This window comes from Chenopodium album, chromosome 17, assembly GCF_948465745.1.
Source record: "Chenopodium album chromosome 17, dcCheAlbu1.1, whole genome shotgun sequence".
NCBI classification, from domain to species: domain Eukaryota; kingdom Viridiplantae; phylum Streptophyta; class Magnoliopsida; order Caryophyllales; family Amaranthaceae; genus Chenopodium; species Chenopodium album.
Genome location: NC_137850.1, coordinates 34,538,595 through 34,553,103, shown reverse-complemented (window position 1 = coordinate 34,553,103; position 14,509 = coordinate 34,538,595). Strand labels below are relative to the sequence as shown.

Below are 14,509 nucleotides of genomic sequence, written 5' to 3'. Positions count from 1 at the left end.
CAACTTCTTGTGGTTTGCTTTAGATTAATGTAAAAATGTATACCTTTATATCGAATGATCGGTATGAAGGAGGTTTACACATAATTCTCTAAACCTTGCTTTAATCTATTAATTAGTTAAGTTCATTTTTCATATTAACAACATTATAAGATGTAATAGTAATGACATGGAATATCGATGCAACTTATGTAAGCCTGCCTTGTATACGTGTGTGTTATTGATAACTACTTTTAATATTTTTAGACGTGACTATTGTTTAAAAATATTATTATTTTTTCATAATTTGTAATAATTATCATTTTAATTGTAAAAGCATAATAATATTTAGGTTTTTGTTGATTATATGCTTTATTATATGCACGTAAAATGCAATATTACAGATTAGCATTCTTACGGAGTTCCGTTGAAAATTGTATTACATTATTTTTTAATAATCAATAAGTTTAAAACTCCATCGTATACACGTAGGAAATTTGTACTTATATACAACTCAATTCCTTCTTCTATAAGACTTGTAGTACCAAAACTTCATTGTTGTTGTTTGGCACACAATAGAAATTGATAAAGTTCCACCATATAAGCAAGTAAAGCCAAAACAGTAGCAATTAATTGAGGTGCAGTGTAGATTTTCAAAAAAAAAAAAATTGAGGTTCAGTGTAGTTGCCATCCATATAATCAATAAGACACGTGTACGGAGTTGATTAATCTACTTTTTTACACAATCTCCAAAGCATCAAAATTCTTATTTGTACACCTGATTGAGTGTAACAGAGATAATATTGTAATAATTGGAGTATATGTAAAGGTATTAATCGCTTTATCTAATTCACTAAATTCCTAAAACGATAATTGATCAGTAGAAAATTGTGGTTAGACCCCCAATCTCGATACATATGGGTTTAAAAAAATCGTCTTTGCGAGGCCGTAAAAGATTAAAAAAATTTGTAACACGTACTTAAAAATAGTGTATTACTATTTGGATTTTCAGATATGATTCAAATAACCCAACCTTAATTCGGATTAAATCAAATTGGATCATTCTGATCGGATCGGAATGGGAAATTGAAAGCCAAATAATAATTCGAATTGAATCGGGATTGGATTAAATCCAAACCGCAAAACGGAGCGGGCACCCGTAGTTGGAACCCCGCATTGGACTAAAATATATATGACACGTGTAAATTAAAATAACCTTACCTTGGTTAGTAAAGGGAACCCAACCATAGGTAAAAGGTTAGCTTGGTTGTAAATATATCCAATCGACAAAATTGCCGTTACCATTGTAATCTTGGCTTTCCATATAAACCCCACTACATGCATCAATAAGCAAGTAAGCTGCTACTTCATAAAATTAACACAATGCCATCCCAAACGTGGTCGACCGGAAGCAGTTCCAGACAAGTCGAATGCCGACATGGTATCCCCGCGAAGGTTTCGGTAGTTCGCAATGGAAACAATATGGGTCGAACCTTCCTTGGATGCCCCTATTGGCAGGTTTATTTAAAATTTGTTCAAGTTATTAAATACTTATGTTTTGATAGAAATTAACGATGGCTCCAATTTAACCTTATACCTTACGTTCATACAGGATCGGACTAAGGATTGCGGTTTTTTCAAATGGGAATACGGAGAGGATTGTGATTCGCATCGTAGCGTGTGTCCATCACAAGATGTTCAGCCTATTTCATTTAATAAGCACGATGATTTAGTTGAAGAGAAGCTAGATGGAAGGCAGAAGTTTTAAGATTTTCTTCTATTAATAATGAATTATGTGCTCAAATTGCTTCGATGTCAAGGCGAAACACCATTGTAACATTAGGTATAATGGTTTCCTGGCTAATTTTTGGGATTTATGTGGTTGGTCATATGTGAGTCTTAGAAAACTAATGTGAGGTTCGAACCTTGGACTACTTTAATCGAATAAGATTTATAACATTGTGTGCTTTGGCAATGATTGTAACACGAAAGTTGTACATATCATAATCTTCTGATCAATAACATTAATAAAGCATGAACTAAAACTTAATTAGTTCATATAACATGGACAAATTAACTTCATACTATCAAACAAATTGAACATTAAGAAAAAGGAACCCAATATGTGAATAGTCAAATAGCAACTTCATCCCGCACCACTTGGATTTGCCATGATTTACGGTTGACCCTATAAGACACAATCTGTGCTCTTTACAAAAGAACGCGCCGTGCGTTAGGATGGTCCTGCAGATAAGCAAAAATTACTTAACCTCAGTTTATGTAAAAATAATGTAATAACAACGGATTTGTAAATTAACTCACCTTAAAGTACACATCAACCCTAGTAGAAGAGTCACGAACACCTTTTGGTTCTAATCCAATAAATTTATCATTCCACAAGTACACTACACCCCCACATAATCCATCTCGGGGGGTGGATAATCCAAAAGAATAGTCTCTAGGTAGTAGTTTAACAAGCTTTCTAACTGTTTCGTAACCGTGCCTTGTCTCAAGCAAAACCACAATCATAGGCTTGTGCATGCTATACATGACATCAAAATTTTCAATTAGTGAAGGTCTCCCTATTCCCCTTACGTTCCAAGTGCATATAACAGTATTTTGGGGTATTGGAGCAAAATGGCCAGTTATAACTTGCTCGGCCTCAGGAGCATCATATGGGGTGAAATCCACCATATGATATCTACGGACGTTTCCAGGTAGTTTCTTGTATAAAACCCTCAAGTGTAAAATATGGGGAGTTGGTGGTGTACTACAAATTTGGAATGTGTCCGTGAATGCCCCAATACACAAGCGTATCGAGACTAAGTCTAAGGGCTAAATGGGACAATTAAATTTAATTAAGGGTTTAGGGTCGAGAATGTGCATTGCTGGCTTCATATTTGAGGGATTGAAAGAGGAAGGGGGTAAAGAGCCAAGGCACCATAGCAAAAAAACATCAAATTCATGACGAATTGGGTGGGTGTCATGTACGTTTGGAAAATGAGCTGGTTTAGGAACATCTTCAGACCCAATCTTACGCATGAACAATGAGTTGAACACATCGTTGTTAGTGTTGTTTGGGTGTAGAATGAGCGCTGAAACAGTATCCTCAGCAAGAGTAGCGAAAATTTCACCATCTTCCCCAACAAACAAGTACTCATATTGGGTGAAATCCATCTCAGGTACCGATCCGGAAGGAGGATCAAAAAACATCAACGACTGAGTGTGGCATGGGGTAATAGCACGGCGAGGCATTGTATGAATATAAGTGTGTATGGGAAAGTGAAGGACGTGCATTTCAGCTAAGACGGTGTAATGCATTTATATAGAGCATTGCATGCATGGACATTTATTAGGTGGATGGGTGTTAAAAAGTAATCTCCCACTAGTACACATGCAAAGGAGCTTAGAGACCAAAGTGAGGTAGGTGAATCCAAGTGGAGAATAAATCTATCCTACTGCTAGATTAGCCGTAATCTTTTATAAATTCTTAGATTAAAAACACCAACGTATTGTTCTAGTTCATCGGTAATGTAATTTGTGTTACATCAAAAAAATGTAATAAAATAAAATTTAATCCGTTCCACACTAATTCAACTATTTTGTTCACAATGTTTTTACAAAAATAAGGTATTTGTAATTAGACGACATTTTTAAACATTATAATATTCCAATATGAATAGTGAATTAAATTCCCCAAAATGTCCGCAATATATGTAACTAGATTAGGTCCCGTGTCATGCTACGTCACAAAGTTATATGTAGGCAAATATTACTCCATATTGATAAATAAACAAATAATATTTTGTTGTTATAAATGAAATATAATTACCAAATAGTAAGGAAATTATTGCATGCATAGTATAAAATATTCTTTAAGAAGAAGCTTTGGCAAAAAAAAAAAAAAAAAAAAAAAAGGTGCAGAATTATTTATAAAAGAGATAACACATGTCATTCCTGATTTCACCTTTAAAATAATACATAGCTATGGTTATAGAGTTATGTGCTAAAGTCAATTTGATCAAAAAATGTGCTAAAGTCAATTTGATGCAATATAATTTTTTTTTTTCGTATTATAAATAAAATTCATGTGATTGTAATGTATAAAGAAAAAAAAAATCATGTGATTGTAATGTATAAGGAAAAAAAAATTGCATATAATATTAATATTAGTAATTAGAATATTTGATTTTGATTATAATATATACATAGTATAATTTTATTGACTTAAATAAGTTGTCAACCAATAAGATATAAAAAGAAAAATTAAGTTAGAAAATATTTATTTTTAGAAAATGATTTTTGGAGGGAAAATGACACCAGGAAGTGACATGTGTCATCCCAGTGTCTGTTTTAGTATTATGTTACTGATAACACGACTCCGTACTGAAATTTTGATTATTATTTTATTATGAAGTAAATGAGTTGTAAAAAATAAAGTTATAAGTTTCCTTCTTATTACTTAAGGAAATAAATCTAACATCAAACTGTTATAGGTGTCAAGATACTTAATAGTGATCTACATTGTTCATGAATATGTTTGGATTATATAAATAGGGAAGACTAAGCTAGGTGACAATTGGCACATGATTGATTATGGTGAACAATGTTGAATTGGCACATGATTGATTGTGGTGACACGTAGATTAGTTTAGATTTGTAGTTGTGTTTAAAACATTACTTTAAATTAAGTCATTTTTAAATTAGATGCTTTTAAAGATTTATTAATGTATTTAACAAGGGTAAATTATAATACAATGACAACATTAATTTTTTATTTAATTAGCTAAGATTGAAATGCATTTAGTTTGTATTTAATGACGTATAGGCTTCAAATCTCTATTTATGCATAACCAATTATCATCGTTGGTTGATGATGTGACAAACCACTAAAGCCTGTTAACTGATGATGTGGCGCTATACGGGTGTAATAAAGGGAACACGACACACTCTCACAATTTTGTAAAGGCCTTATAATGTGTAGAGTGGATAGAGTATAGATTTGTAGATCATTATATTTTGGTGCATCATGCAATGTCCTGGAAGTACTGGATGGTTATTGAATGACATATTCTATTAGTTAATTTAGGGTATGTTTTGTTGACTTTATAACCATTTAATTCAGGTGCAATAGTTACAATAAAGATGAGATATTTTCAGTTTAATAAGTTCTGATTAGGGTTACTCACTAATGACATAATCTATAAACAAAGTTTTAATATGGTCTAATAAGTTCAAATTACTTCAAATAATTTCAAGTTTAAGATAAGTTCATATCATTGGAAACCTTGTGAATAGAACACATCTTAAATATATATGTCCTCTTTACTTCTGTACTTGACATTTTTTCTTTTATCACGCATGCCAATGCAAAACTTTAATGATCATTAACTTTTTTCCACCAAAATAAAAATATAGAAAGGTTACTCACTCCGTCCCAAATTACTCACAACATTTTGACTTTTTTTACTATTCACTTTGACCATCCTTTTTAGCTATTGTATGAAAGCCAATGTAGTCATTTAAGATGTTATTGAGTCTATTTTGATGTATAGTCTCTTAATATAAACATTTTATAGCTTTTATAAATATATAATAAAAGATATCGACAGTCAAACATGTGCATCGGCAAGCGTGTCTAGTCAAAATGTTGCAAGTAAACTGGACAGAGGGAGTATATATGAACATAGTAGTTATGTAGACGAATCCAAAAACATGTGCATCGACAAGCGGGTCTAGTCAAAATGTTGCAAGTAAACTGGGACAGAGGGAGTATATATTAGCATAGTAGTTATGCAGACGAATACAAAAAGATCTAACACGAATATGTTTTTCCATATATATAATTCACATAAGACGGTCAAAAAAGGGGAGGTGAATAGTGTAATAGTCATATCGGGTCAAGGAAAAAGTAACGGAGGAAGTATAATGTAATCTAGTTTTATAGAATTTTTTAATAGTGAAAAGAGAAAGGGTATTTGGGCAATCTTAGGCTTTCAATTTTTTGAAATAGTTGATTGACCAAAGGAAAGCCCACCAAGCTGCTTTCAAGCATGTTCCATTGAGCCCAATAAGGTGGGCCTAAGGTGAGTCCGCTGCACGATAAACTACCAACAAGCCACACTTCCAATAGAATTATCGATTTTTGTTGATTATGGACTTTCAATAAAAAATCGTTACATCAAATTTTTTTTCCGGTTTAATAAGAAAATGCTATGATTTAATCATATCTATTTTCTTAGATTAAAAGTATAATATTTATGCACAATAAAATCACCAACTCAGATAATGTGTACAATTCATTAAATTCAATTTCTCAACATTCATTTGATGGTATAATGCAAATAATGTGAGACATCCTTTTTGGGGACATGTTATAGCTATAAAAAAAACGGAGGAAACATACAAACTAAGGTGTGTATAGATCCATGTAAAGGTGGTTGCTTTTACCTAACATTTGAATCCTTGACACTTCAAAACTAATGTGCAATTATGATTTAATAAATCAAGCACGATCTTAACGTTAAGTGTATAAAAGGATAGCCAAACCAAAAAACCGAATACAAACAAAGCATTTATAGGGTTTCAACTAATTTTATATCGTGCTAATATGTGATGCATATTGTATATAAGAAACATTAAAACATTATGGGATGTATAAAGTCTATAGTAGACCCGGTGCACAATAACTTATTGTGCACCCAACCATTTAGTATATTATACGAATGTGATTATATTATACAAAACGTGATTATATCATTCAAAAATTGATTATGTAAATGTATCATTCAAAAAGTGAATTTATCATTATAAAAAGTATCAAAGAGTAATTACATCATTCGGAAGATTATCTTATCATCCAAAAGATAATTATATCATCTCACTAAATGGCTTAAAATAAGATTATATAATTCAAAGTATGACTCATAAAAAGATGATTATATCATTAAAAAAAAAGTAATTATATCATCCAGAACGTGACTATATTACTTGAAAGTGTCAAATTTTGGGTCTACAATACTTTATTGTAGACCGGGTCCATACAAGACCTGCTGTATGGGATGAAGGCATCACTCCTTAAATATTAATTACATATAAAACAATTGTTCTTAAATGAAACAACAAACAAAGCAGTATTGTACTAAAATCAGGTATCGAAATACATAGGTCCATCACATTTTAGGCCCAATAAATAAATAAATACTACCTTTAGGTCCATCTTGGTTCCACAGCAAATAAATTTTCATTGTTGTTGGCTCGTCACAACAATTACATAGAATGAAAAACTTAGCACCCTCATGTAAGTTATTGGGCATAATGTATATGCAATTCCTCTAAAGTTAGATCATTAAAGCATTTAGTCATTTACTATTACTCTTTTAGCAATGAATTAGATATAGCTAGTCTAGCTAGTAAGAGTCTAGTAAACGAGATTTTGTAGAAATTCAACAAAGTATTACACAAAATTCTTCGTTAATAAGGTCTACAAGTTTGAATCAAATTATAGATATGGATAAAACTTAGCACCCTCATGTAAGTGCAGTTTGTTGACAAGAGCCAATGTAAATGTTCTTATGGCATATGAAAAATCATGAAATTACAGGAAGTTCCTACATCGATGGACCCTTCCTTAAAAAAAGTATACAATTATAAGGACATAGTCTACGTATAACAAGTTTCAAGAAAGCAATGCTTAATGCATAGCCAGTTGAGCATTACAAAACCATCCTTGCTGGTATTGTACAAATTTTTGGCATATTAAGTGCCATAACAACCTCTGTGTTTCTTTTTTGGTATGTGATCAGGTTCCCGCTTTGGACGCCTTTGCCGTTCAGTCTTTGACAAAATCAGCTCTGATACATCCTAACAAAGAAATACAGAACAATATGAGTAAAGGTACGGCCAAGTACCCTTAGAAAAAAAAAACCCTCCGAAACCATTGTAGAAACAGACCCTAAGCATAACGTTTCCAGCTGGTGCAACCATGTCCCTTGCAATCTTGTGATGACCTTCTCTGTATGAAACCTCAATCAACTGTAGAAAAGGAAGGTCATTATGATTACCATCCACCTAATTTCACAAAATTGATTTACAAACTCCCAACATTTATATGGTTATTCGACAATGATGGGAACAAACTAACCCCTAACTTCCCAAAGTCTCCATTTGTAGCCCGATCCTCCTTCGCTGCCATTGCAATTTCATGCATGCTCCAAACCTTCAACCTAGGGAATACGTCCCATTGCACTGGAGGCCTGTCTAGCTGATCTAGGTAAAAAATCTATATGGTACACAACATCAACACGCAACTGATTATAAAATCATAATAGGAATTGATAGGCACAAAATTATTTTTAACACTTACCACAGCAAAAATCGCACATCCTCCACAGCCACCTGCATAACCAGTTGCATAGAAACGCCAAGCAAAACTTGATACACTATCCATCAATTTCTTCAACACCAAGTCACTCAAATCATACTCAGCACTGTCCATCACACAACTAAGGGCTGGAAGTAAGTCTGATGAAAGTCTAGGTGATAGAGTAGGACATAGCACCATGTGCAGGACAAGGATAAGAAATATAGTCTTGAACTCCTCTTCGTCCTCATCATCAAAGTTTCCCTCAAATCTATCCATCATTTGCGTTGTTATAGGAATACCAATCGAGGTATACACACTGCCACACCCCCTACTGGATTTAGTTTTCCATGAACTCCCATATTTCATTATCACCTTATGAACCTTCTCATGAACTTCAGTTATCATTGTTTTTGAACTTGGTACAGACTTGGTACCAGAAGGTGTTCCTAATACCCACCTAACTTGATTCTTAGACAATGGAAACTCACGCCCATTAGGAGTAACCAAAATTATATTCAATGGATCTATTCTTGTCATCACCCAATATGTTAACTGCCTAGGTAAATTCATGTATGAGACTAGATGGAGAATACCTCCAAAACCCATCTCGTTCACCCATTTTTCCCTTCTGACATCAAATTTATTACAAATGCGACCAAAGGACTGAATGCGACAATTCATATTGGGTGGCTGCAAAACCAAATTTTATTTACATGTCGTTATGTGCAAATCAAACCTCTCTACTTGATGTATAATTACCATCAAAACCACGACTCCAGCTATTGCTAACATAATTATATAAGATGCCCAATTTAATATAAACCAATATGAAATTAACACTTACTCTACTAATTGATCTTGAATGCTCTCTCACAACTTCACCTCTAGCTTTCACAACACCACCCTTGCTCAAGCTATTGTCCTACCAATTGTGAGCACAATTTGAACACATGAAACATAATTAATTCAATTATATACGCACAAATATACTTTCTTAGAGCATATCTGATCTTAAATAAGGCAGGGTGCAAATCAATTAGCTTTTTACAACCACCACCATATGGTACCTGTAGCAATACTTTGAATTAGTCAACAATACTTTCAATAAAAGGTAATTGAATCTAAATTCAACTCAATCCAATCTCCAATCCTACAATACGAGTGCACATAATATCAAGTACAAGCCTAATGTAATCATCCTATATAAAACATACCTCTTTTAAATTAGCATGTTCAACCAATTCCTTCATTCTGTTACCCATAAAGATTATATATTTGAACTACACATCCAAAAAACAAATTATGTGACCCAAATATGCCCTATCACATTGCGAATGCTACAATTTCTCTTTTTTTACTCGTTTAGGTTTCGATTTTCTACCAATTACCAACTACAACATGATAAATTCACCAAAAATGTCAATATTTTTATTTTAATCAATTACATGAGACAAAAGTAGGAAATTACGACTTACATCGATGAATACGCAGCTCCGTGTGAATTGGTTTTTCCGACGAGCGGCGTTCGTGGAGGGAGAATATGGCTTAATGTTTTTTTTTTAAAAGTCAAAAAAGGTTGAAGAAGATCTGGAATGGGGTAGCATTAAATTATTCTAACTATCTACCATTAGCAATGTAGTTGACGCTGTTAAAATATGGCTCATGGTACATGGCTTAATATACATGTCACCTCGCTACGTGTAACTCTGTTGGCATCCAAGGAGGAAGGATATTACCAAAATAGCCCCATGATGAACGAGGATCGTTCATCATGAAGATGAATATGTATTTTGCGCAATCTTTAATCAAATCCATAAAATTGAATTATAATTCTGAATAATCTCACCTACAAAAATGGAGACAACAAATTTTTCCAGGAAAGCTTAAGGTAGATTAGTTGTTCTTGTAACTCGCCTTTCAACAGCTGATCCACCGCTTAACTTCTCAAATGTTCTTGATTTATCTTGTGTTTCATCTCAATCCATTGTTGCCCCACCTCCTAATTTGAAGGGATCTATCACAATTGTTGATGATAGAACTGGGAAAAAGTACCAATTCCTGTTTCTGAGGATGGCACTGTCAAAGCTACTGACTTGAAGAAGGTAATCTATGATGGGTTTTTTTTGTTACATTTGATCATTGATTCCTTTATTTTTGTTATTAATTTTGCTTGAATTTTGTTGGGATTTTGATATTTTTGAGGTGGCTTTGTTAATTTCTGTGATTTTTTTGGCTTGTGTTTATTGATTTTGTAGTTTTCCCGGGAAAACGATGCATGTTGGTTTTATGATTTGGTTTGTTGTTTTGTGGGGAAATTTTAGATGATTTTTATATTTGGAAGTGGGAAATAAATTTGATGGACATTGTTTGAAAGGTTTTATTTATTTACTTTTACATTTGGAGGTCTTATTGATTCTTTTCAAGCTTGGTCTTAATTTGGATGTGAAGGGATTGCATTGTATTATTGATGCTGAGGAAGGAAGTAGAATTATTTGGATGAAAAATTGAAGTGAATTTTATGTTAAATTAATGAGAGAAAATTGAGATTTGATAACAATTATGTGAGGGAATTTCTGATTTATATTCATGTTAAATTGATGAAAGGGAATGTTGTAGAAGTGTAATTTTGTTATGAAATTACCATCATAGCGAGTGAAGTGAATCGATAGAAAAGAATTTATCTTGTAGAACACAATGGTGGGATTTTCGAATAGAGATTCACCATTTGATGTAAAGATGGGAGGGAATAATTCACCTGTTAAAAGTAGAGATGTTTTAGGGAAGAAAAAAAAAAGGAAGTGTGGGGGTATTAAGCTATTTGTATTAGGACTAGAGTCATTCTATACAAAATAATGAATGATACCAATAGCCTCCATGTTTTAAAAGTTGTGTGTGGTTTTGTGTTTTGTGTTTTGTGTTTTTTTTTTGTTTTTTTTTTTTTTTGTTAAAAGATAGTTACCCTAAAAATGGTGCTTCAAGCTTGTGTGAAATTCGCTTTCCTATTTTCTTGAAAAATTGTGTTGTGCAGCACTGAACTGATGATGTATCTTGTTTTTCTTTGCACATTTAATAAATGTGGGATTTTATCTTGTTGTGTTACTCTTTACATGCTCACTTAAGTATGAGATTCTTTCTCGTGTGTGACAGATTACAACTGGAAAGAATGACAAGGGACTCAAACTACGCGATCCTGGTTATCTCAATACTGCTCTTGTTCGATCATCGATTTGCTATATTGATGGTGATGAAGGATCCTTAGGTATAGAGGCTACCCTATTGAGGAGCTGGTTGAGGGTAGTTCATTTCTAAAAGTAGCATGCCTTCTGAGTAAGTCATCATGAGGCTTTTGTCTATGTGTGTTTGATGCTGATATGATTGATTTTCATTAATGTTATTTCTACTTATCCATAACAATAAAGAATAATGACAATCCAAAATAGAATTTCCATTGTGGATAAGTAAGTTGCTATTGATTTATAAAATACTTTCTCAAGTAGTGCCTGGGACAAGTGCTTGTTTATTACAAAAAAAGAATTTTGGAAAGAATATGAATAAACCAACCATCATAATCAAGTTCCCATTAAGACAATCTTCTTATTTAATTTTATGCTTGTATATGTGTTACCAGATAGCTGGAAAAAACTGAATATATTATTTAGCTATAATTGTGCTTGAGTGATTATAGATTAAAATGGCCACTTGACTTTCATGTGCTTCGTTTTGTTTAAAATGCTTTCTGTTTTACCTGTTAAGTTGTTCTTTTAATATAATTGTGTTTCACATTGCAGTGTATGGAAATCTACCCTCGAAAAGTCAGTTGGTAGAATGGGAATTCGCTGTGTCCCAGCATTCAGCTGTGCTACAGGGCGCATTGGTGTGTCTTTGAACTTCTTAGATTACAAATTAAATAGTCTTCCTTGCACCCTGTCCTTTTAATTAAAGCTTGTTGGATTATTTTTTTTGAACCAAGTTCCAACTAACATGGATATTATGAGTTAGTGAAAGATATTGATATATATTCTGAAAATTTTCAATCATTTTGTAGGATATTATACAGGGAATTCCTCATGATGCACACCCAATGGGTGTTATTGTTAGTGCAATGAGTACTCTTTCTGTCTTTCACCATTATGCTAATCCTGCTTTGAGAGTAAGTATATATTTTTAAAGTATACTCTTTTATCATATGTTCTATCCTATATAATGTATGTGAAAAAAGCAGCATGCCTCTATCATCCCAACAATGTAATGCTCCTTGCTGTTCAAACCTATCACCTTTGCACTTTGACCTTCTATGATATTGTTTTATTATTATTATTATTATTATTATTATTTATTATTATTATTATTATTATTATTATTATTATTATATATATATGGCACGTCATTATGTTTAGCAACGATTTTCCTTACTATTTTGTGTTGCCTGGTTGAAAGAGATGTATCGCATGTAATCACATTTTCCAGTTGCCACAAATTTAGGAATATTGGGGTAATTGACGCATTACAATAAGAGGCATTTGGGGGGGGGGGGAGGGAGGGAGAGTGGTGGAAGTCTGATAAAAGTTGAAAAGAGATGATGGGAGGAGTCGGTGTTAATGTTGTAATTTCTAAAATCAGAGGCTTTTTAAAAGAATTTATTGTCACCTTAAAACTGTGATTTGACTATGTTGGACCTCTTTCATACCTGCTCATTGGAGGTTACACCTAGAGACTATGCTCAGCCTGACTTTCATCCCTTCTAACTCCCTCCGCCCCAAAAAAATCACTTTTTTACATGGAATCTAGTTGAACTGATTTCTATGATTCATTAAGATCATGTATGTTATTTTCCAGGCATTCTTTAGCATCTATTTAGTATAATGAGGATTCAGTTTATTTCTGTTTAGGTATTCTTAGTAACTAATTAACTACAAGGACATAAGTTCACATATGCTTCTGTACAATTGCGTTATGGTGCAGCTCTTGAACCTTAATGCTTGTTTTAGTTTAGAAAAAAAGAATGGTTTGGTATTATGAATAATTTGCTTATTCAGATCAGAATTGATAATGCTTGACTTCTAAGGATGACCTTTCGGAACAAATGGAGATTTGTGGATGAGAGCATTCTTATTGCAGTTTATACCTTTAAATTATTTACTCTTTCCTGTGCTCCACTTCTGACACGCACTAATAATGACAAAATCTCTATTCAGGAAATTAACTTTGCTTACATAACTCATCATGTTTATGAACTACTTATGTGCTTTATGCTGCTATGAGTGCTATCTTTGTAGAGAAGGAATAATTCTCTTTGAAATCTATCGTTGTTACCTACCCATTTGCCCATTCTCCAACAATATGTTTGGCCATGCTCCTGTAAGATATAAAACTGACCTACTTTTATCGTTAAAGCTATTTAGTGATAATGCTTGATTCTGCTGCCGATTTTAGCCTATTAATCTTTTATAAACAATTTATCATGGGGGGTCTAACTTTCTATAGTGATGAGAAAACTATTTTGGTGATAGTTCTCCTTTGTAAATTTATCTACATCGCACTTTCATCTTTAGATATGATATCAGGAGTATGGTTACTCATTTGCTATGAATCTGTCTTTTAGTGGCCTCAAAGTACTTGTCAGCTCTTCATGATCTATTCTGTTTTTTTGCAGGGTCAGGATCTTTACAAGTCAAAGCAAGTGAGAGATAAACAGATAGTCAGAATACTTGGGAAGGTCAGTATCACAATTTCTGCACTTAATAGTCTTATCCAAATAATTCAACTGCCAAGATTTAAGAATTCTAAAACAAGGTGGTCTAGCAATTAAGCATTTATTGAACAATGGTTGTGTTTTTGTGTACTTGCTCCATTATAGAATGTGTTTACATGTAAATTATCCTTACTAACATCATCTGCTTTAGCTTTCACCAGTCATGTTCAATTGTTCAAAGCCATACACACATGATTATATATAATTTAATATATTCGGAAAGGGGTAAAGCGAAAAGTGGGACTATGATTATTCTTCAACCCATATCCTCTAGTTATTGGTTTGGGGACAACGTATGTGGTGAATAAATGTAATTGTTTAGAAAATAGGGTGGTAATATGTAACTGAAAGTCTGAAACTTCATTTTTTTTTTCTTGTTGGAAAATTTCTTTTCTTTGAAAACTTGGCAGTCACAA

General features: G+C 32.9%; 1 protein-coding gene and 1 pseudogene across 2 annotated transcripts in view; one reads left to right on the top strand and one right to left on the bottom strand.

Annotated features, from left to right (window-relative positions):
• Positions 1–7,489: 7,489 nt before the first annotated feature.
• On the bottom strand, positions 7,490–9,896 carry LOC145587827 (uncharacterized). Its single transcript, XM_081644504.1, has 6 exons — positions 9,817–9,896; positions 9,186–9,263; positions 8,342–9,031; positions 8,120–8,257; positions 7,930–8,010; positions 7,490–7,839 (listed from the first exon to the last, which is right to left on the bottom strand). Exons 3-6 carry the CDS (start codon positions 9,020–9,022, stop codon positions 7,735–7,737), a joined length of 1,005 nt encoding a protein of 334 aa, XP_081500630.1. The 5' UTR covers positions 9,023–9,031; positions 9,186–9,263; positions 9,817–9,896; the 3' UTR covers positions 7,490–7,734.
• Positions 9,897–10,073: 177 nt separating this feature from the next.
• The window catches only part of LOC145589601 (citrate synthase, glyoxysomal-like), a 33,345-nt pseudogene continuing 28,909 nt past the window's right edge, over positions 10,074–14,509 (top strand). Inside the window, exons 1-5 of the transcript XR_014101771.1 lie at positions 10,074–10,443; positions 11,489–11,668; positions 12,130–12,215; positions 12,387–12,491; positions 13,995–14,057. The product of XR_014101771.1 is annotated as a citrate synthase, glyoxysomal-like (transcript). The remainder of the gene's footprint in view (positions 10,444–11,488; positions 11,669–12,129; positions 12,216–12,386; positions 12,492–13,994; positions 14,058–14,509) is intronic.